This window comes from Heptranchias perlo, chromosome 13, assembly GCF_035084215.1.
Source record: "Heptranchias perlo isolate sHepPer1 chromosome 13, sHepPer1.hap1, whole genome shotgun sequence".
In the NCBI taxonomy this organism is placed as follows: Eukaryota; Metazoa; Chordata; class Chondrichthyes; order Hexanchiformes; family Hexanchidae; genus Heptranchias; species Heptranchias perlo.
In genome coordinates, this window is record NC_090337.1 from 44,436,659 (window position 1) to 44,460,213 (window position 23,555).

General features: G+C 44.7%; 1 protein-coding gene across 1 annotated transcript in view; it reads right to left on the bottom strand.

The window, feature by feature from the left end:
- Positions 1–23,555, bottom strand: part of rsrc1 (arginine/serine-rich coiled-coil 1) — a 417,271-nt gene that overhangs the window by 3,053 nt on the left and 390,663 nt on the right. The window contains exon 9 of the mRNA XM_067994672.1: positions 3,088–3,191. Coding sequence (XP_067850773.1) covers positions 3,088–3,191 — 104 coding nt within the window. The remainder of the gene's footprint in view (positions 1–3,087; positions 3,192–23,555) is intronic.

The window sequence follows — 23,555 nt, forward strand, 5'->3', positions numbered from 1 at the left end:
AAATTAAATCTTCTCAGTTATCAGATCCTATCCATACAGCAATACCCATCAGTTTTGATGTGAAAATGCCCATTAGCTGCTTCTGCATGACAGATTAGCTATGCCTAATATTCTGTGGCACAATATCTCATGATGTGTGTAGTTTACCATTTTTGCCAGAACATTATGAAGCACATTGTGACTGGCTTAAAATGAAGTTCCAGCACACCAATTTATCTTCACAAGACATCAATAGTATTATATTTAATAGGACACGAGCATCAGATTTTTAAAAAACAGCAAAAAGTTAAATATTCTAAATTATGCAGAACATAGCATTAATGATTATATATGTTGTACATTTTAATCTCATTTTACAATAGTAATCCCCCTATCAACCCAAACATGCTGTAATCCTGCATTCAGAATAATGTCGAAATCTAAATAAATCCCAGAACTACTGTCCTCTTCCAAATCTTTAAACATCTGTAATGATCAGAGGGTTGTACTTTGAAAAGAATAAAATGCATAACCCAAATAATCTGCTGTATGTTCTTAACAAATTAAATGGAGAATATAGGTAGGTGGGAATGATTTCCAGGCAGCAATCTTACTAAGAAGCTCAGCTGATGTCAAACTTCAAAATAAAGCTCAAGCTGTTTCTAACCACCATCTGAATCTGTAGATGCTGCCAATATTATTCTATTACAAGCAGATCTTCTGTGGAATTGCTCACAGTGAGCTGGAGCTTATACTGTTGTGGGGGTAGGGGGCTGCTGGATGAATGCACATCTCCAGTGAAAACATTTGGAAAGATATTTGAGACACAATGAAATGTGCTTGTTTATTGGTCCCTGGAAAATAATGTTTATCTTTTCCACTGTAGGTATTAATGAATACATTTATAACATAGTTACATAAATAAATCTGTGCATGAATAGCTGTAGTTACATAAATAGTCCCTTTAATATAGTTACTTCAGAAAAAAGTTCAGAAGTTCACGAATTACATTTTTTTGATGTAAGAAAAAAAACAAAACACTGTATTCACTGGCTTCCTGTTGCTGTCATTCCTCAGCAATACTTTGCTCATCGCTGGACAAGGGGAAAGGGAAGGGCTAACATTCTGCAATGGCCAATCTTGCTGTCAATCGTATGAAATAAAACCCCTCTCCTAGCTTAAAATATGATCGCCTTAATTAAACTCTGAAATGAGTTAGCCTTAGTGCACGCTTAGAGTCTCCACAGACTACTTACACACAGTTGCATAGATGCACGCAGGGAGTTTTCTCTACACACTGCTTACACACAGTCAGATGGGCTTCATGCTGGGAGCTGTAGTCTACTACTTTCCCTTGACCTGACAGAGTGATAATTTTGGGAAGCTCGGTGAACTCAAGGCTCAAGCTTTTCAGAGAGGGACCAGATGAAAATATGGTTGGACATTTTGAACACACAAGAGGTAATCTTAATTTCAATAATTTTCTTGTAAATTTGTATTTTCTTAATGTTACAATATTTAGTATCACTAAATATATGTACCAGTTATTCTAAGTGAGAAACAAAGATAGTGGCCAAAAGGATTTTCAGAAAATTAATTATTTCACATTTTTTATTGGTAGGTTTTGGTCACTTGAATTGGTTGTTTTCAAATGTCCTTAATAGTTTTTACTGGAAACTGGGTGGCACAGCAGGTTAAACATTGGCTATCAAATCCAGCCCAGACTGATGGGATGATAGTCTCCTATGGCTGTAAGAGTCCTATATGAAATCAGTTTGGGCATTCTCAATCTAGTTCCTAGTAAGCATGGGCCTACAGCACAAAATTGCCCCCAATTTGGCATTAATTAGCAATGTCACTCACATAAGCATAAGGATGGTTGCTGAGGAAAATGGGGAAAAAATGCCACACTGATGCAGTAGGGGGTGCTCTTCCGAGGGTGGGGCTGAGGCACACTGTTCAGCAGAGAGTGCTCTGCATCTGGCTGTGCTGCAGCTGACGTAAGTGCGCTTGATGCTGACACTGGGGCCAGGATTTTGACCCGGAGCCAGGAAGGAGGCGAGGGGGTCGATTTGCAGACAGGAAACCCAGAAGTACAGGTTTCCCGGACATCCTTACGATTTTGATGTAAGGACGTCTTTTATTTTTTTTTGTCAATTTGCCATCCGACAGGCTGGCCTGATTGACAGGTTGGCCTCAGTCGGACAGGAGCAGAGCAAGGAAGAGGACGTTAAAAGGTAAGTCTTAGATTGTATGGATGGGAGGGGGGGGCGTGGGGGCATGGGTGGGCACCAATGGGCATGGGCGTCACGGCCGGAGGGGGGGCAACTGGGTGTCAGTCACCAGGGGGGGGGGGGGTCAGCCACTGAGGGGGGGGGGGGCACGGGGGTCAGGATTGGGAGTCACCGCAGTAGTCCGCGATCGTTTGGGGGGGGGGGGGGGGGGTAAGGGTCTGCGATCGTTGTGTGGTGGGGGGAGGGGGGGTTGCTGCAGGTCGGCTTGTTGGGCCTGGGGGAAGCACTCCTGTTCCTCCGTGCCGACAAGCTACGTTACAAGGCAGTTTCGGGCCTTCTTGCCTCCTCTAACGCGGCGTGAAGCAGAAGGCCTGGGAATCCCAGCCCCCAGGGGTTGAAATCTGAAAACCTTTCAAAATGGAAGCCCGCAGCCTCCTGGGAGCGGGTTGGTTGTCCACCCCTCGTCCCACCCCAATGGACGGTTTGGAGGCGGGTCTGACATTGTTGCAATTTTCAATGCTCCCCTGCCCCCAACCTACCCGTTTTTCACAGTTGAAATTCTGCCCTGGGTGTCTCAAATGGAAAGTGTTCCATTCTCCAGCACTGGGTTTACCAAAGTGAGTGACGTCAACCAAAAAATAGAAAAGGATATTTATCTACTCATTTTCCTTGTGCTTGATTGGTTTGTCACCCCATTATGAATTTTTATTTTTATAACCAACTTTTAAATATTGCTGGTGCCATGAAACTGCACCCCAGCAAAACCAGTACCCAAAAACACAGAAAACAGGGACTGAGATTGTAAATACAGCTTTAAAATGTTTGGTCCAAATACTTAAGAATAAACTTTCAAACAACAGAAGATAATACCTACCTTTTTTATATCTCTACTTGATCTGAAAGTTTGTTGGACAAAGAAATCGCTTTCAATAGCTTCAATACTTTTTACTCGCTTCACCTGTTCTTCAATAGTATTTTCTGAAAAAAAGTGCAAATGTTACGCATTTTCATTTAAAGGGCTAATGTTACAATTTTCAGGCAAGGTCCTGGAACGTTCATCTCCAAAACTGTGTTACAACGTCATCACATTGGCTGCTGTGGCAAGATGGCATTGCATAATTGCTGCTGTGTGAACTTATATAATAATTAGGCTGACACAATATCATTCGGTTTAGAGTAGGCCTGGAAAAGGACGAAGAACAATCAAAGGTGAAGATAATCAACTGGAAGACGGCTAATTTCAAGGAAAGGGATCTGGCCCAGGTGGTTTGGAAACAAAGAGGTAAAATGGTGAATGAGCAATGGGAGGCCTTCAGGGAGGAGTTCAGCTACAGACTAGACACATTGCTATGAGGGGGAAAAGCACATTGCTATGAGGGGGCATTCAAAGATAGAGCTCCCTGGATGACTAAAGAAATTGAGATTACAATGAAACAGAAAAAGGAGGCTTATGATAAATGTCAGGTTCATAACGCAGTAGAGAATTAAGCAAAATACAGAAAGTACAGAGAATAACTGCAAAAGGAAATAAGAGGGGCAAAGAGAGTGTATGAGAATAGATTAGCAGGTATTTTAAACATATCAAGTCTTTTAAACATATAAAGAGTAAAAGGATGGTCAAAGGAAGGGTGCAGCCGATTTGGGACCAGAAAGGAAATTTTGTGGAGGCAAAGGGCATGGCTGAGGTACTAAATGAGTACTTTGCATCTGTCTTCACAAAAGAAGAGGATGCTGCCTTGTCACAGTAAAGGAGGAGGGGATAGAGAAATTGGATAGGATAAAAACGGATAAGGAGGAGTTACTTAAAAGGTTGGCAGCACTCGAAGTGGAAAAGGCACCCAGGATGGATGGATAGGATGCATCCGACGTTGCTGAGGGACATAATGGTGGAAATGGCAGAGGCTCTGGCCACAGTCTTCCAATGCTCTCTGGATATGGGAGTCGTACCAGAGGACTGGAGGGTTGCAAATGTTGCATCCCTGTTCAAAAAAGGGAATGATGTGGGGATGCCGGTGATGGACTGGGGTTGACAAATGTAAAGAATCTTACAACACCAGGTTATAGTCCAACAATTTTATTTGAAAATCACAAGCTTTCGGAGGCTTTCTCCTTCGTCAGGTGCTATAACCTGGTGTTGTAAGATTCTTTACATCAAAAAAGGGAAGAGGGATAAACCATCGGTCTGCCTAACGTCAGTGGTGGGGAAACTTCTAGAGATCATGGGCTCGATTTTAGGAGGGAGGCGGGTTGGCAGCGGGGGGTCGACTGGGCGCGTGGGTAACGCGCCCAGTGAATTCAGGGTGCTCTGCAAGCAATCACAGCCTGATTGAAGGTACTTACCTTGGCTTCCGGGTTTTATGCTGGAAAGCTGCGCAGCGGGCGGACTGCGCAGCCGCATCTTAGGCTGTCAGCTGGAGGAGCCCTATTTAAAGTGGCAGTCTTCCACTGACTGATGCTGCAGGAAATATTCAAAATTACAGCATGGAGCAGTCCACAGGAAAGGCTGCTCCCAGGTTTAATGATGCCTCACTCCAGGTCTTATTGGATGGGGTGAGGAGGAGGGGGAGGACAGAGATCTTCTCCCCGGCGGACGGGAGGAAGTGGCCTGCCTCTGCCACCATGGAGGCCTGGCTCGAGGCGGCAGAGGAGGTCACCAGCACCACCAACATATCGCGCACCTGCATACAGTGCAGGAGGCGCTTCAATGACCTAAGTAGGTCAGCCGAAGTGGGTACACTTACTCATTCCCCTACACTCCGTCTGCCACATCACCGCCCCACCCCACATCTCCTTCTGCACTGCCAACACTACTCTATCACATCACTCCTCACACCCACTCAAAGCTCATCCACATCTCACCTGCACTTCCTCACCTCGCCAGTACTCATCCCATCACTACCACTCAACCCAATCCTCATACAATCTCATGGCTCCATCTCATACTCAGCCTCTCACGCATCTCTTTCACGGTCAGCCTCACTCAACCTGCCACTACCTGTGCTGCAGCCACAGGGCATGCATCACATATGTGCAGTAGGAAGCGTAAGGCAAACGTGTCGTGAGCATGAAGGGGATGCACAACGGTGTTTGAGGGTTTGTCATGGTTTTTACTTATATTTGACTTATATTATATTGTCACCACTACTGCAACGTCTTTGCAAATCTTGTCTGGTTTGTGCAATAATGCCCTTTCCTGAGGATCACCATGAAGACCCACAACTGATGCCACCCATTGTGTCACTGCAGAGTGGGTGTAGGTGTATTTGGAGGGCTCTTTTGTGCAGACGACTGAGAGACGTCGGCGATGTCCCCGGTGGCACCCTGGAAGGATGCAAAGGAGAAGTTGTTGAGGGCAGTGGTGACTTTGACAGCCACAGGTAAGAAGATGGTACTCGGGCCAGCCGGGAGCAGCTCGGCATGAAGGAGGCTGCAGATGTCCACGACTACATGTCGAGTGACTCTGAGCCTCCGTGCGCACGTCTGCACAGAGAGGTCCAGGAAGCTGAGCCTCGGTCTGTGGACCCTGCGGCGAGGGTAGTGCCTTCAGCGACTCATCTCTCTATACAGTTGCCCTCTCTCCTGCTGTGCAGGTGGATGTGTCACAGCACTGTGTTGTGGAGCTCCACGTGTCAGAGGTGGACAGCATGGCCGGCGAGACTGGTGATGCTGTTCGTCCTCCGAGGAGGTCATGACTGTAGCTACGGCGGCCCCCATCTGGAAGATGTACGTTTGAGGGGGTCCACAAGGTAGGTAAATATGTCTGCACTCCGGGGTTGAGGTTGCAAGTTTGTGAATTTTATTATTAGGAGGAGCGTGGTGGAGGCCAAACTTTGTCCAAAGTGACAGAGTGGCCTCCTGCAATGAGTGAGGGTCTCCACCCCCCACCCCCCAACCTGTCAAATGGACCTTTGCAGCTGCCACAGGCTGATGGCTGCAACATGTCCATTTAAACTGGGAGTGTCTCCCCCAGTACGGGAAACAGTCTCAGTTGAGTTGAAAATCCCACCCCTCCTAAAATATCATGTCAATCAGGTCTGCTAATGACCTGAAGTATCTACTTAATTAGTTTAAGTGGCATCCCGCCGGCTATAATTGCCGGCGGGAGTCCCGCATGCGGGGGCTGCACGTGGATCTAAGCGCGTCACTGGCAAACCCAGAAGTGGGCGGGTTGGAGCCGGGCCCCGGACCCGCCCCGGAATCCCTGATTTTCGGAGTCCCCCCGCCACGAACCCGCCGGCTCGGGGGTCTGAAAATCGAGCCCCATAATTCAGGACAAAATTAATTGTCACTTGGAAGAGCAGGGGTTAATAAATGACAGCCAACACGGATTTGTTAAAGGCAAATTGTGTCTACCAAACTTGATTTGAGTTCTTCGGTGAAATAACAGAGGGTTGATGAAGGTAGTGCAGTTGATGTTGTGCATATGGACTTTCAAAAGGCATTTGATAAAGTGCCACAAGACTTGTTAGCAAAATTGAAGCCCATGGGATTGAAGGGGCAGTGGCAGCGTGGATACGAAATTGGCTAAGAGACAGAAAATAGTGGTGAATGGTTGTTTTTCAGACTGGAGAGACACATGCAGTGGTATCGGTATTAGGACCACAGCTCTTTTCCATATGTATTAATGACCTGATTTGAATATAGGAGGCATAATTTCGAAGTTTGCAAATGACACAAAACTTGGAAATGTCATAAACAGTGAGGAGGATAGTAGCAGACTTCAGGAGGACATAGACAGACTGGTGAAATGGGCAGACATTTGGCAGATTAAATTTAATGCATTTTCAAGACGGTGCAGGAACAGAGAGATCTGGGGGTCAACATACACAAATCTTTGAAGGTGGCAGGACAATACAGCTGTTAGAAACGTTTGACAGGATCCTTGGCTATATAAATAGAGGCATAGCAAAAGCAAGGAAGTGATGCAAAACAGTTATAAATCATTGGTTAGGCCTCAGTTGTAGAACTGTATCCAATTCTGGGCTTTAGGAAGAATGTCAGGGTGTGGAGGAAATTTACTCGAATGATGTCAGGGATGAGGGATTCAGTTATGTGGAGAGACTAGAGAAGCTGTGATTGTTCTCCTTAGAGCAGCGAAGGTTAGGGGGAGATTTAACAGAGGTGTTCAAAATTATGAGGGGTTTTGAAAGAGTATTTCGGGAGAAACTGTTTTCACTGGCAGGAGGGTCAATAACCAGAGGACACTGTTTTAAGAAAATTGGCAAAAGATCCAGGGGGGAGGTGAGAATTTTTTTATGCAGCGAGCTGTTATGATCTGGAATGCACTACCCGAAAGGACGATGGAAGCAGATTGAATAGTAACTTTCAAAAGGGAACTGAATATATACTGCTGGTTCCTGCTGTGATGTTAAAAAAAAAATCACCCGAACTTTATGGCCTTTTCTATTGGTTTCCTTTGGCTCTCTAATGTTAAATAAGAAATCAGTGCTGGCTCTTTTTATCTCAATGTTTATATCCTAAAAATGAAATTTCTCTGTGTCCACAAGTTCCCATTATGCTGAAATAAATAAATCGCTGTCCGTACTATTGCTTATAAATAAATATAAATGCATGACCGAGTATTAAAGATTAGCCCTTAAATGTCAGTGCTGGTGCTCCCCATCGGTTTCGCCGCCATGATAAAATAAATAAATGCACATAAATTGTTAAATTTCTAATATATATGATGTTAAAATAAATATGTCACCACAGAATCTGTTGTTCAAATAAATAAATGGCCGCATGTTAAACATTGACCCTCCAATTTTAAAATAAATACAAAAAAAAGCTTTCTAATGGCCTTTACTCATAGTTTCCTTTCTCTCTGTTCTTAAAATAAATCAATCGCTGAAAAATAAAGATTGGCCTGCTGCCGTACCGCCTGTTTTTCGGCACCCAACTCTCTCCCCACCTTCTCCCACTGCCTGCTTTTCTAAAATAAAGCTTCTGGTCTCACTGGCTATTTTTTGTAAAATAAAACTTCTTGTCTCACAACCTGTGGTTTTGGCAGTACAACCTCTTTTCCTGCTCGCTCTTTTCGTAATAAAACTTGCTGCCTCTTTTTAAAATAAAATAACATTTCTTGTGTTACCAGCTACTTTTAAAATAAAACCTCTTCCCCCTGTCCTGTACTTTTTCAATAAAACTTATTGCCCCACTGGTTCTTTTCTATTACATCCCTCCATGGCCTCACCCTTCCCTATCTCTGTAACCTCCTCTAGCCCTAAAACCTTCCCAGGTCTGTGCGCTCTCCAATTCTGGCCTGTTGCATATGCTCTGAAAACAAGGATGAGAATTTTAAATTTGAGACGTTGCCAACCCGGGAGCCGATGAAGATCACCGAGCATAGGGGTGATGGGTGAATGGGACTTGGTGTAAGTTAGGATACAGGCAGCAGAGCTTAGGATGAGCTGAAGTTTCAGGGAGGTGGGAGGCTAGCCAAGAGAGCATTGGAATAGTGGAATCTGAAGGTAACAAAGGCTACTCCAGAGGAGTCATGGAAGACTTAACATGGATGCCACATGGATGCCACAACCAGCACAATGCAGAGAGAGAGGTAGAATCAGCTGACCACAGAGAAGGATACAACTTTAACCTGACAAATGTGTACAGTTCTGGTCACCCTATTATAGAAAGGATATTATTAAACTAGAAAGAGTGCAGAAAAGATTTACTAGGATGCTACCGGGACTTGATGGTTTGACTTTTCGGGAGAGGTTAGATAGACTGGGACTTTTTTCCCTGGAGAGTAGGAGGTTAAGGGGTGATCTTATAGAAGTCTATAAAATAATGAGGCGCATAGATAAGGTAGATAGTCAAAATCTTTTCCCAAAGGTAGGGGAGTCTATAACGAGGGGACATAGATTTAAGATGAGAGGAGAGAGATACAAAAGGGCCCAGAGGGGCAATTTTTTCACTCAAAGGGTGGTGAGTGTCTGGAACGAGCTGCCAGAGGCAGTAGTAGAGGCGGGTACAATTTTGTCTTTTAAAAAGCATTTGGACAGTTACATGGGTAAGATGGGTGTAGAGGGATATGGGCCAAGTGCAGGCAATTGGGACTAGCTTAGTGGTATAAACTGGGCGACATGGACATGTTGGGCCGAAGGGCCTGTTTCCATGTTGTAACTTCTATGATTCTATGTAAGGAGTCTAACAACACCAGGTTATAGTCCAACAGTTTTATTTGAAATCACAAGCTTTCGGAGGCTTTATCCTTCGTCAGGTGGGTGTGGGATTCCATAAAAGTACAGCATATATAGTCAGAGAACAATGCCTGGTGATTACAGATAATCTTTCCAACTGCCCGTTATCAAAGCAATCAAAGGACTTGAATGGTGTTCAGACAGGGAAACATTACATACAAGACTACCGAATACACAAACGGTCACAACACAAAGACAGAGAGAGAGAGACACACACCCTAAAGGCAGAGAAAAAAATAGAATGACCAGTTGTATTAAAAACAGATAACTTTTTTTTTCGCTGGTGGGGTTACATGTGGCGTGACATGAACCCAAGATCCCGGTTGAGGCCGTCCTCATGGGTGCGGAACTTGGCTATCAATTTCTGCTTGACGATTTTGCGTTGTCGTGTGTCTCGAAGGCCGCCTTGGAGAACGCTTACCCGAAGATCGGAGGCTGAATGTCCTTGACTGCTGAAGTGTTCCCTGACTGGGAGGGAACCCTCATGTCTGGCAATTGTTGCGCGGTGTCCGTTCATCCGTTGTCGCAGTGTCTGCATGGTATCGCCGATGTACCATGCTCCAGGGCATCCTTTCCTGCAACGTATGAGGTAGACAACGTTGGCCAAGTCGCAGGAGTATGAACCATGTACCTGGTGGGTGGTGTCCTCTCGTGTGATGGTGGTATCTGTGTCGATGATCTGGCATGTCTTGCAGAGGTTGCTGTGGCAGGGTTGTGTGGTGTCGTGGACGCTGTTCTCCTGAAGGCTGGGTAATTTGCTGCGAACGACGGTCTGTTTGAGGTTAGGTGGCTGTTTGAAGGCGAGTAGTGGAGGCATGGGGATGGCCTTAGTGAGGTGTTCGTCGTCATCGATGACATGTTGAAGGCCGCGAAGAACATGGCGTAGTTTCTCCCCTCCGGGGAAGTACTGGACGACGAAGGGTACTCTGTTGGTTGTGTCCCGTGTTTGTCTTCTGAGGAGGTCTATGCGATTCTTCGCTGTGGCCCGTCGGAACTGTCGATCGACGAGTCGAGCGTCATATCCCGTTCTTACGAGGGCGTCTTTCAGCGTCTGTAGGTGTCCATCGCGTTCCTCTTCGTCTGAGCAAATCCTGTGTATTCGCAGGGCCTGTCCATAGGGGATGGCCTCTTTGACGTGGTTAGGGTGGAAGCTGGAAAAGTGGAGCATCGTGAGGTTGTCCGTGGGCTTGCGGTAGAGTGAGGTGCTGAGGTGCCCGTCTTTGATGGAGATTCGTGTGTCCAAGAATTAAACCGATTCTGAGGAGTAGTCCATGGTGAGTTTGATGGTGGGATGGAACTTGTTGATGTCATCGTGTAGTCTCTTCAGTGATTCTTCACCGTGGGTCCATAGGAAGAAAATGTCGTCGATGTATCTGGTGTATAGCGTTGGTTGGAGGTCCTGTGCAGTGAAGAAGTCCCGCTCGAACTTGTGCATGAAAATGTTGGCGTATTGGGGTGCGAATTTGATCCCCATGGCTGTTCCGTGTGTTTGGGTAAAGAACTGGTTACCGAAGGTGAAGACATTGCGATCCAGGATGAAGCGGATGAGTTGTAGGATGGTGTCTGGAGATTGGCTGTTGTTGGTGTTGAGTACTGAGGCTGTTGGAGCGATGCCATCATCGTGGGGGATAATGGTGTAGAGTGCCGAGACGTCCATCGTGGTGAGAAGTGTTCCTGGTTCAACTGGTCCGTGGGTGCTGCGTTTTTGTAGGAAGTCTGTAGTGTCGCGACAGTAGCTGGGGGTTCCCTGTACGATGGATTTCAGGATGCCCTCAACGTATCCAGAGAGGTTCTCACACAGGGTTCCGTTGCCTGATACGTTAGGACGTCCGGGTGTGTTGGATTTGTGTATCTTTGGGAGGCAGTAGAAGTCTCCCACGTGGGGAGTACGCGGGATGAGAGCGCGTAGGATGCTTTGAAGGTCTGGATTGAAGGTCTTGATCAGTTTGTTGAGCTGGTGGGGGTGTTCTTTGGAGCGGAGAAACTACGCCATGTTCTTCGCGGCCTTCAACATGTCATCGATGACGACGAACACCTCGCTAAGGCCATCCCCACGCCTCCACTACTCGCCTTCAAACAGCCACCTAACCTCAAACAGACCATCGTTCGCAGCAAATTACCCAGCCTTCAGGAGAACAGCGTCCACGACACCACACAACCCTGCCACAGCAACCTCTGCAAGACATGCCAGATCATCGACACAGATACCACCATCACACGAGAGGACACCACCCACCAGGTACATGGTTCATACTCCTGTGACTCGGCCAACGTTGTCTACCTCATACGTTGCAGGAAAGGATGCCCCGTGGTACATCGGCGAGACCATGCAGACACTGCGACAACGGATGAACGGACACCACGCAACAATCGCCAGACAGGAGGGTTCCCTCCCAGTCGGGGAACACTTCAGCAGTCAAGGACATTCAGCCTCCGATCTTCGGGTAAGCGTTCTCCAAGGCGGCCTTCGAGACACACGACAACGCAAAATCGTCAAGCAGAAATTGATAGCCAAGTTCCGCACCCATGAGGACGGCCTCAACCGGGATCTTGGGTTCATGTCACGCCACATGTAACCCCACCAGCGAAAAAAAAAGTTATCTGTTTTTAATACAACTGGTCATTCTATTTTTTTCTCTGCCTTTAGGGTGTGTGTCTCTCTCTCTCTGTCTTTGTGTTGTGCCCGTTTGTGTATTCGGTAGTCTTGTATGTAATGTTTCCCTGTCTGAACACCATTCAAGTCCTTTGATTGCTTTGATAACAGGCAGTTGGAAAGATTATCTGTAATCATCAGGCATTGTTCTCTGACTATATATGCTGTACTTTTATGGAATCCCACACTCACCTGACGAAGGAGAAAGCCTCCGAAAGCTTGTGATTTCAAATAAAACTGTTGGACTATAACCTGGTGTTGTAAGACTCCTTACATTTGTCCACCCCAGTCCATCACCAGCATCTCCACATCTTAACCTGACAAAGCAGATACCATAAGCATGTTTACACATGCCTTGATTTAAACAGAAAGCATACAATTGCTATCTGTTATGCTGCTTATACATACTGAAAATGTAGCATAGCCCTCAAAACTGAATTCTGAACTATGAGATGTTAAACTAAACTAAATCTAATTAAGTCTGTGGGACTGCAATTCTGAACTGAGCTATATTATGTCCTATTAAGTTAAACCCAGGGAGTGCCATGCTGATGTAATTCTGAAACCGAGCTATTACAACTTCTGTGATGATTACTCTGATAACCAAGCCATTTTTGTTTGCATACAGTTCAGAAAATAGTGTTAGTGATATGTTGCCGTTCATTTCTTAATGCCTCGTAAGTGAAAGTTGAATTGCTTTCAATCAACATAGTACGTTGCTCAAATCTTATGACAAAATCTTTCCTTAATGTTATTTTGATTGGTTTACTGTAAGCAACTCAAATATGGTGTTATATATGCAACCCTAGATATACAAAAGTAAATTTCAAAAGATATTTTTTTCTTTAATTGTTGGTGTCATAACCTGGGGATTTTGCAGCTAATCATTCCTACATTGATGGGTGCTTGGGTCTGGGTATTGAATTTCCAATCTTATGGGAGGGTTCAGGTCCAAGATACATATTAATCATTCCTACACTATACTTTTGTGACATAGTCTTTGAATTTTTTTTAACGTAAGATCCAATCAGTAATGTAATTTGATCATTATCATGTCACTGTATGTCTTTATTTATCAACCTAGTAAAAGCATAATCATCCTGTACAAAATTGAAATATTTAGTGAGAATTAACTATAATAAAATATCTGGCTGTAAATCTATTTTTATTTTATAATCTGAACAATTGTGGAATGTAATAGGCAAAACTGTAATAGGCAAAATGTAATAGGCAAAACAAATTACTAATCCACATTTTTAAAACACGTACCATATTGATGGTCATAGATTGAACAAAATGGAAAATAAATGTGACATTAAGATCCATTAGTATGATATTATTTGACAATGACATTATGGTTGATAAAATTCCTTCCTTGGTATTGTTTATCAGATGTCAGAAGAAGGGATATGTATTTGATAGAAAAATCAAATGTAATGGATTCTGAAATCCCAGAAAAGCTTTATATGTATTGAGATCAATACGAATCCCACATTAAGCAAAACCTATAGCATGGGGTGAAAGGTCATTGTTGACTTTTAACATTAATTGACATTCAATTTTAAATTTATAAAGACTCGTATAAAGTCAACAGATTTGTCTTTGGGTATTTAGAATTTCTCCTATCATTACAGCAATCTAATTAAATGACTACACATAGAATAACTTTTATCATATGTCATGATATTTATCTTTGTCAATATCTGTCCCGAATAGTTTAACAACTGAATTTCTTATTTTTAAGCCTATTCCTTTATAAATGGGCTACGAGATACTAAAATAATTTATAATGTGACTTGGAAGGAAATCTTAAGAATATTTCAGCAGTGTTATTTTATTGCGGCAACTGCTACATTTAGAATGAAACAACAACTAATACGTTGCTCTATGCCTTACATCTGAGCACTGCAGATATGAGAAGCATCTTGTGAGATGTCATCATGTCCGATGCCTTCTAACTGAGAATTGCATTGGAGCCATCACAACTATTGTGGCTGGATTCATGTGAGAAACATATCAAATAATGGCAGATTTGTGAATTCTGGAGGATTATGGGTGTGCTACACAAGAATAATTTCAAAACAAATGGAACTATAGGTGCGGTTGTTCACTTCGGGTTTTTAACAGAGCTTATAAGAGGAATAGCACTTAATATATTTTTCATTTTTAGATGAACTAGGAGTGGATTTAAGATTCTTGTAAGTGTGTTCCTGGAAGGATTGAAGTTTTGTTTTACTGATTTTTATTTGAAAATTAAATATCTGCTACATGTCGATAGCTTTCTAATCCTTTTAACACATTGCATTTGTTCTGTTGAATAGGTTCTGCTTATTGATAGTCTCCAGGACTGAAAGCATACTACACAGTACTTAAATTGTTTCAAAGAGCGCAGAAAAGCCACTTCATGTTTTTCTGACTATTTTCGTTCCAGTTCTTGTTTTCAGTTTATCAAGCAATAGGATGGTAATAGAAAATGGCTGATAGAAGGCTGTAATTTCACACTGCGCCGTAATTTACGGCTATTCAACACCAAAGAAAGGTTAATAAACATGCATGCATTTCTTCAAGTGTTTTTTTTAGGCAAACAGATTTTTTAATGAAAAATTCAGGTAGCCTCCGTTCTCCGATCAACATCACTAATTTTTTTTTTAACCATTAAACTTTGAAAATCAGCTTCAAAGTTAGTTTTCCATTTATGACACACCTAATTAAACTGCCGGGAAGAATTGTATTTCCAGCAATGTCAACTGTCACTGCTTCCTGAAATACATAGTAAACTGTGCTGACATTTATGGGTTTTTTTAAAGACCAGATTAAATATTTTCCTGTCTTTAAACTCACAGCAAATTAAGCAAATTGTGTGGTGTATAAACGCACTATACAGCATTACCAATATAAAAGAAAAACTGATCTTGCAGAGATTATCCTCTAAGGTCTATTGAGACATTTTTCGTCTCTGCCCAGAAAAGTGTGAATATGTGGAGCACACTTCTTATGAAACTGGACATGAACCCTTTCAGTTTCTCAAAGCAGCACCGTACCTCAGCTACTTAACACGTGGTAGTGTGTATGTTCCATTAGTCTAGGTAGAAGACTGGCATGAGGCTAATAATAGTCTCAATAAATCTTAGGGGATAATCCTTGGAAGTTCAGTCTTGCTCAACAGCCAGCTGCTAGCCAGAACAATCCTGTTTTGGGAGACAAAGGGCTCGATTTTTGGACGTCCGAGCGGGTGGGCTTGTGGCGGGGGGGCTCCGAAAATTACAGATTCCCAGGGCGGGTTCGAAGACCAGTTCCAACCCGCCCACTTCCGGGTTCCCCAGTGATGCGCTTAGATGCGCGCGCAGCCCCCGCATGCGGGGCTCCCGCCGGCAATTTAAGTCGGCGGGATCCCACTGAAGGCAATTAATGTGATAGTTCAGTTCAGGTCATTAGGAGACCTGATTTGTAGGATATTTTAGGAGGGGTGGGATTTTCAACTAAACTGAGAGTGTTTCCCCGATTGGGGGAAACACTCCCAGTTGAAATGGGTGTGTTGCAGCCACCAGCCTGTGGCAGCTGCAAAGGTCCATTTGACAGGTGGGGGGAAGGGTGGGGGGAGACCCTCACTCATTGCAGGAGGCCACTCTGTCACTTTGGACAAAGTTTGGCCTCCACCACCCTCCTCCTAATAATAAAATTCACAAAACTGCAACCTCAACCCCGGTGTGCAGACATATTTACCTACCTTGTGGACCCCCTCAAAAGTACATCTTCCGGATGGGGGCCGCCATCGCTGCAGTCATGACCTCCTCGGAGGACGAACAGCATCAACAGCCTCGCTGTCCACCTCAGACACGTGGAGCTCTACAACACAGTGCTGTGACACATCCACCTGCACAGCAGGAGGAAGGGCAACTGCAGAGAGTGATGCGTCGCAGAAGGCACTCCTCTCTCGCCACAGGGTCTACAGACCAAGTCTCAGATTCCTGGACCTCTCTGAGCAGCAGTGCACACAGAGACTCAGAGTCAGTCGACATGTAAACGTTCACATCTGCAGCCTCCTTCATGCCGAGCTGCTCCCGGCTGGCCCGAGTACCATCTTCTTACCTGTCGCTGTCAAAGTCACCACTGCCCTCAACAACTTCTCCTCCGCATCCTTCCAGCGTGCCACCGGGGACATCGCCGACGTCTCTCAGTTGTCTGCACAAAAGAGCCCTCCAAATACACCTACACCCACTCTGCAGTGACACAATGGGTGGCATCAGTTGTGGGTCTTCATGGTGACCCTCAGGAAAGGGCACCATTGTACAAACCAGACAAGATTTGCAAAGACGTGGCCGTAGTGGTGACAATATAATATGTAATGTGAGTTGATCAGAAATCAAATATAAGTAAAAACCATGACAAACCCTCAAACACCCTTGTGCATCCCCTTCATGCTCATGACACGTTTGCCTTACGCTTCCTACTGCACATATGTGATACATGGCCTGTGGCTGCAGCACAGGTAGTGACAGGTTGGGTGAGGCTGACCGTGAAAGAGATGCATCAGAAGGTGAGTATGAGATAGATTGTATGAGGATTGGGTTGAGTGGTAGTGGTGGGATGAGTACTGGCGAGGTGAGTAAGTGCAGGTAAGATGAGGATGAGGATGAGCTTTGAGTGGGTGTGAGAAGTGATGCGATAGAGTAGTGTTGGCAGTGCAGAAGGAGATGCGGGGTGGAGGCAGTGATGTGGCAGACGGAGTGTAGGCGAATGAGTAAGTGTACTCACTTCGGCTGACCTACTTAGATCATTGAAGCGCCTCCTGCACTGTATGCAGGTGCGTGGTATGTTGGTGGTGCTGGTGACCTCCTCTGCTACCTCGAGCCAGTCCTTTGTGGTGGCAGAGGCAGGCCACTTCCTCCCGCCCGCTGGGTGGAAGATTTCCCTCCTCCTCACCCCATCCAGTAAGACTTGGAGTGAGGCACCATTAAACCTGGGAGCAGCCCAGTCGACCGCCCGCTGCCAACCCGCCTCCCTCCTAATATCGAGCCCAAAGTCTCCAGGAAGATCAGGTCACTCTTCAAACATTTACTGCAAGGTATTAGGAGCTTTATCCTCCCTCATGGTGTTCACTAACAGATCAGGTAAACCATTGGAAAATGATACAGGAACTTTTACTAGGATAGGGACAGCCCTTCTAACTTCAGGGCCTGCTCCTGAGTAGAACCATAATCTGTCATAAAAACATGGAAATCATTTGTGTCTGAAGGTATCAACCTATGTATCATGCTCCTACCAGGAGGTTCTAAAAGCCATGCTTGTCAGGTGTTAGCCAATCAATGTAACTTTGTGCTTTCTGCAAAAGGCAGAGTCCAGTAACATAGGTCCACTCCTGTTTATTTATCGAACAAAACATTCTAGTGGTTCTGAACTACAAGAAAATGTAATGCTTCTGTATCTGAGGTTGGGAATACTGCATTACAAACTTTGCCGCCAAGTAGTTAGGTCTTTGACCAATCAATTCCTGACCTAAAGGGAGACATCAGTAACAATGACGAAATACATGGGTTGGCAAGAGTACTCCAATTAGGGTGGTGTTTCTACTATTGGAAAACTTCCTAAAAGCTGCATATGTTTTCACTAACCAAAGTGAGGGAGTATTCTGCAGGTCAACGTACAACAGAAGCAACTGTCGTCTCGCCACTTCCCCACTAAGCAGGGTCTGGTTAAGATAACTGGGAAGGGAAAGCAGAGGGTCTTTAAAACAGTATTTAAAGCAACCTTGGAGTACCTGAGATCTGCTGGGAAGGTGAATTATAATGCAGTGTGCTAAGAGGGTCACTAAGGCCATGAAAAAGGAGCAGTGGATTGCATTCAAGTGGAAAGGCATGCCATTACACAAAAATGATACTAGGTTTTTCCTGTGGCCAAAGTCTGTCTTTAATCACGGTACAGAGGGCTCCTCTGGGTTATTGACAATGACCTACAATATCCAGTGCTCTTTCAACAGACCCATGACAGCATCCTCCAACAAACCTGTGAGGGCATCCTCAGGGTCCAAAGAGAGGATTATATTGAGTTGGCATCGAAGTAGTACAAGACCATCTCAGTGATATCAGCACCTCTTAGGGTTGTCACTTTGTGGATGCTTTGAAAGCCGCAGCAAAAGGAACAGGCTGGTTTCATATGAGATTGTGAAACGTTATAAGGTTCAGACATAAACCAACTTACTTTTTTTTTAGCAATTATCATGAGGTTTTTGACCTAGCTAACCAGTGGAAGGTGCTAGTACGTAGCTCTCGGTATGTTATTTTGACTTTGCACAGCTCAAGAGAGGATCTCAAAAGCATTGACTGTAAGGTGCAAGGGGAGACTGTTGTAATTGTACCAATTCATATCTGTACCTCGGGATTTGGTGATGCCATCGTCAGCTTGGATACAATTTTGAAGATTGTGCTGAAAAGGAGCAAAGCAAGCTTTTGTTTTTCTCATGTTTCTTCAATGACAACAAAGTCCAAATGCAGGTTAAGCCAGTGATGTGCCTATACATTTCTCCTTCATGGTTCAGAAATCTTGGACATGCAACAGAAAGGCTTGTTTCAGCCTTTTACGAGATCCAGAATAAAGCTGTCAGGGAGATTTGTGGCAAAAATGGGAAACGGCAGCAGGGAGGGAGGACTTGACGACTTTTCAGATTCCTAGAGTGGGTGTCAACCTTATAGCAGGTGCATTATCTTTGCCAAATCTCTTTACATGATGACCTGGACTATGCAGCTCGTGGCACATGTGCACAACATGGCATTACACTTTGGACGTCTACAACAGTAAGTTAGCAGGAACATTGCAAGCTGTACTGCTTAGGTCCTTCCTTCACGCTGAATATGTCTAATGTATAGTTGATAAGGAAATTGTGAGGTGTGGGATGGCAGGAATTGGAAAGTAGTACCTCGAGGCTCATATATCCAGGGTTCAGTTGCAGTGGGGGAAGCAGTTATTGTTAAAGCCCTGCACCTCCTGCAAGCACCCTTCAATGAGGTATGATGTGTGTCCATGGTACGGTCAGGTGGAAGGTGGCAATGACTCAAACATTTCATAGAGTTGTCCTGCTCACCACGCCACTCATGATGTTCGCCCAGCTGCTGTTCAACTACTGAGAGCTGGAACCAAGGCTGTCACGTATCTAATGATCAAAATGTGATATTCCTCCTCTGTGGGTTGGGGGTGTGGGAAGAGAGGAATAGGGTCAACCCTTTGTGGTAGATTCGACAATCCAATAACTGAGCCAGGCAGGTCTGCAGTAATCCAGGATATAGTTGATTGATAAGCTAGCCTGGCCTGTCATTGGGACCTGATTAGTTGACCTTTACTTGGTGGTTAGGGGTCTTCCCAGTCGGCCTCCAAGCCAATGCCGTAACAGGTTTGGTGATTCCAGCTGAACAAGCAGCGGGAATTCTCCATTCTGACAAGTTGTGTAGTTTTAGCTCAAAAATTCGAGCAGTCTCTTCCACACAACTGGACATCCCTAAGCCACAGCTCTTGCTGACCTGCATTTAAGCTTGTTAGATGTAGGAAAGCAGGATGTGTTCCTCTGGGGAAAGAGCATGCACTCTATATCGGGCAAACTGAAATTCTACCTGTGTGGATTTCTCAGTAGCTTATGATGGAGACTGTTAGGCATGGCGATGGGTTTCCTTACGTATCAAACATCTGATTAACCAAAAAAAAGTGCCACCACATCAAGTGCTGACATTTGCATACATTTCTTCAAATGTTTTTGTGAAGATATGCAGAATTCTAAAGGAAAAATTGAGACTGCAAAATGTATTTCATGCAGACAGCTTGTCCTCATAGTAAGCATAGTTGAAGAATTACCAAGAGCTTTTGGATAGACTTTTGTCATAACCCGATTGCCCCTGAACAATAAAAGTTGATTTTGGGTGGTTAGGATAAAATCCTCTGTTTTGGGGAACACAAAAGATGAAAAATAAATCACATTTATCTCCTTGCAATTTGTAATCTCGTTGATAGCATTATAATGAACTTGTCACCTTGTTTAATAAAAAAAAGACAGTTTTTCTGTTTAGTGGTAGATATAACCATCATGAGTAATACAATCACAAAGGCAGACACTGTTAGAAAATATTTAGAGAACCTCTCAAAAACTCAAATCTTGGTTCCTTTTTTATAGTCTGCCTGGAAAGCTTATTTCTTTTGTGGGGCTGAGCCACTGGTGGAACAAAGAATGAAAATTATACGTGATGGTGGTTTTATTGAACACCGTAAGTAACGGTCAAGGTGTCCAGCTTTTTATGGGGATAAGAATCGCAAATTTTCTTGACTTCATTACTCATTTAACTGTTGTCAAGTTTCCTAGAATCCTGCAGCATCTCAAAGTCAATTTCTGCGGCAAGCCCAACCAAATTCTACAGCAAGAGAACGTAGATTCTGCATCACACGTCAACTACATATATGTGTACATATATATATCTTTAAAAAATGCAAAGGCTGCAATTTTAGGTTTAAACAAATGCACAAGTTTAGAGAATGGCATTTGAACTGTAAACATGCTGTAACTCATGAGGAGGATCAGGGATCGACAACAGTGCAAGACCTAAAGCAAAAGCTGCAGCGGAAACACAGAAGGTAGCTGCAGATTGGTAAACAGACGGCTGGAACAACAAGCCAGTCACGCTGCAGCCACCCAGTCAGGCAGCCAATCAACTAATAGCCAGCCAGTCTGAAGACACAACAGCCACCAGTTATTACCAGAAGCAAGCAATCAACCAGCCAGACAACCCATGGCCAGCCCGTCAGTCAACAGTCAGTACCACCAGCATTCACCCAGCCCATAGTCATTCACCTAACCCAGGCTAAGGGAGCAGGAATAGTGGGTTATCAGGTGGTTATCAGGAGCATAACACAAGAATGGGGAATGGAAAAAATGCAAGATACACAGTCAACTTTTATGATAAACACCGTAGTTAATATGGAAGTCTAACTGAGAGCCCAAAACTCTTTCAAAGCGCTGGCATAGGCACGATGGGCCTCCTTCTGTGCTGCAAGATTCCATGATTCTAACCAAAAGATTTACTATAAAATATGACTGGCCTTTCTATTGCTTCCAATTCTCCTCTGTTTTTTGCTCCTGCCAGCTCTCCTGATTCTTATTCTGCAGCAGAGGACAAATTCTGCAGCTGTGGAATTGTGGTGTACAGAGCCGTGACTGTGGAATTGTGGAGTATCGGGACCCTAACTGTGGGATGCGGAGTATCGGGATCCTACCTGTGGGATGCAGAGTATCAGGACACTGACTGTGGCATGTGGAGTATCGTGAGCCTGACTGTGGGATGCGGAGCATCGAGAGCCTGACTGTGGGATGCGGAGCATCGAGAGCCTGACTGTGGGATGCGGAGCATCGAGAGCCTGACTGTGGGATGCGGAGCATCGAGAGCCTGACTGTGGGATGCGGAGCATCGAGAGCCTGACTGTGGGATGCGGAGCATCGAGAGCCTGACTGTGGGATGCGGAGCATCGAGAGCCTGACTGTGGGATGCGGAGCATCGAGAGCCTGACTGTGGGATGCGGAGCATCGAGAGCCTGACTGTGGGATGCGGAGCATCGAGAGCCTGACTGTGGGATGCGGAGCATCGAGAGCCTGACTGTGGGATGCGGAGCATCGAGAGCCTGACTGTGGGATGCGGAGCATCGAGAGCCTGACTGTGGGATGCGGAGCATCGAGAGCCTGACTGTGGGATGCGGAGCATCGAGAGCCTGACTGTGGGATGCGGAGCATCGAGAGCCTGACTGTGGGATGCGGAGCATCGAGAGCCTGACTGTGGGATGCGGAGCATCGAGAGCCTGACTGTGGGATGCGGAGCATCGAGAGCCTGATTGTGGGATGCGGAGTATTGGGACCCTGAATGTGGGACGTGGGGTACATGCAATAAAGAACGAGTAGACAATTCTTGGATTTGCTTATTAAAAAAATTCTGGAAATAAATTTAAAAGGTCACATGACCAAAAAGAACGGTACAGATTCAGAAACAAAGCATGCAAATTAAAATAATGAAAAGGAGGATGGGATATTGAACAAAAAAGAATGGAAAGAAAATATTATAAAAGAGTAATTGAAAAAAAATGAACATGAATGAGTAATTAATGATACACATTAGAGGTAAATTAATCAGAGAGAAAATATAGAAATTAATTTTAAAAATGAGAAAGCCTTATAAATGTCTTAGAAACTTTTTATATTTTGCATATAAGATGCAACTGGAGATAACTGTAACATGGACATGTAATCCTGGTGGTAGTTACTAGAACCATAAAACAACTTGGAGAATTTGTGATGGGGTAACAAAGAGGAAGAGGATAGGAGGAAACAGGTTGGGGATAAGGGCCCTCTGGAACCTCTCCACCCACCCTTTGGGGTGTGAGTTGGGGGGAATGGGCAAAGAGCTAAGGGTGAGGTGAATGACAGAGAGCAAAGGGAGGAGAAGATACATGAGTTGAATGGGTACTTCAAAGGGAAAGAGATAGAAGTAGTGATGGGAGTAGGAAGGGGAGGGGGTAGTGGGAGAGTGAAGAAGTGGGGAGGGGCACAATGGGAGCAAGGGAGTATGTGTGATGGGGGAGGAGTTGGGAAGAGAGCTGCTAAGGATCACATTTTCCCCACAACCCTCATCCCAAATGCAGCCTACAGCCGTTCATGGCTTCTTTCCCCACCTCACCATGCCATGCTACAAGAAAGGAAAAGAAGAGAAAAATGTAGAGAAGCATAAGAGAGGGGAGAGAGAAGCAAAAAGGGTTAGGGAAGAGAAGCAGACGTACAGAGAAAGAGAGAGACAGAAGTAGAAAAGGAGACCGAGAAAGAAACAGCAACATAAAGGCAGCAGAACAGGTAGGAGAGTGACCATATTCTCTTACTTACTGTGTGCAAAGCCACAGAAACCAGAGAAAATAGGAGCAAGAGTAGGCCATTCGGCCCTTCGGGCCTGCTCCGCCATTCAAAATGATCATGGCTGATCGTCTGACTCAGTACCCTGTTCCCGCTTTTTCCCCATACTCCTTGATCCCTTTAGCATTAAGAAATATATCTATCTCCTTCTTGAATACATCCAATGACTCGGCCTCCACTGCCTTCTGTGGTAGAGAATTCCACAGGTTCACCACCCTCTGAGTGAAGAAATTTCCCCTCATCTCGGTTCTAAATGGCATACCCCGTATCCTGAGACTGTGACCCCTGGTTCTGGACTCCCCAGCCATCGGGAACATCCTCCCTGCATTTAGTCTGTCTAGTCCTGTTAGAATTTTATATGTTTCGATGAGATCACCTCTCATTCTTCTAAACTCTAGTGAATATAGGCCCAGTCGACCCACTCTCTCCTCGTACGTCAGTCCTACCATCCCAGGAATCAGTATGGTAAACCTTCGTTGCATTCCCTCTAAGGACATCCTTCCTCAGATAAGGAGACCAAAACTGCACACAATACTCCAGATGTGGTCTCACCAAGGCCTGTA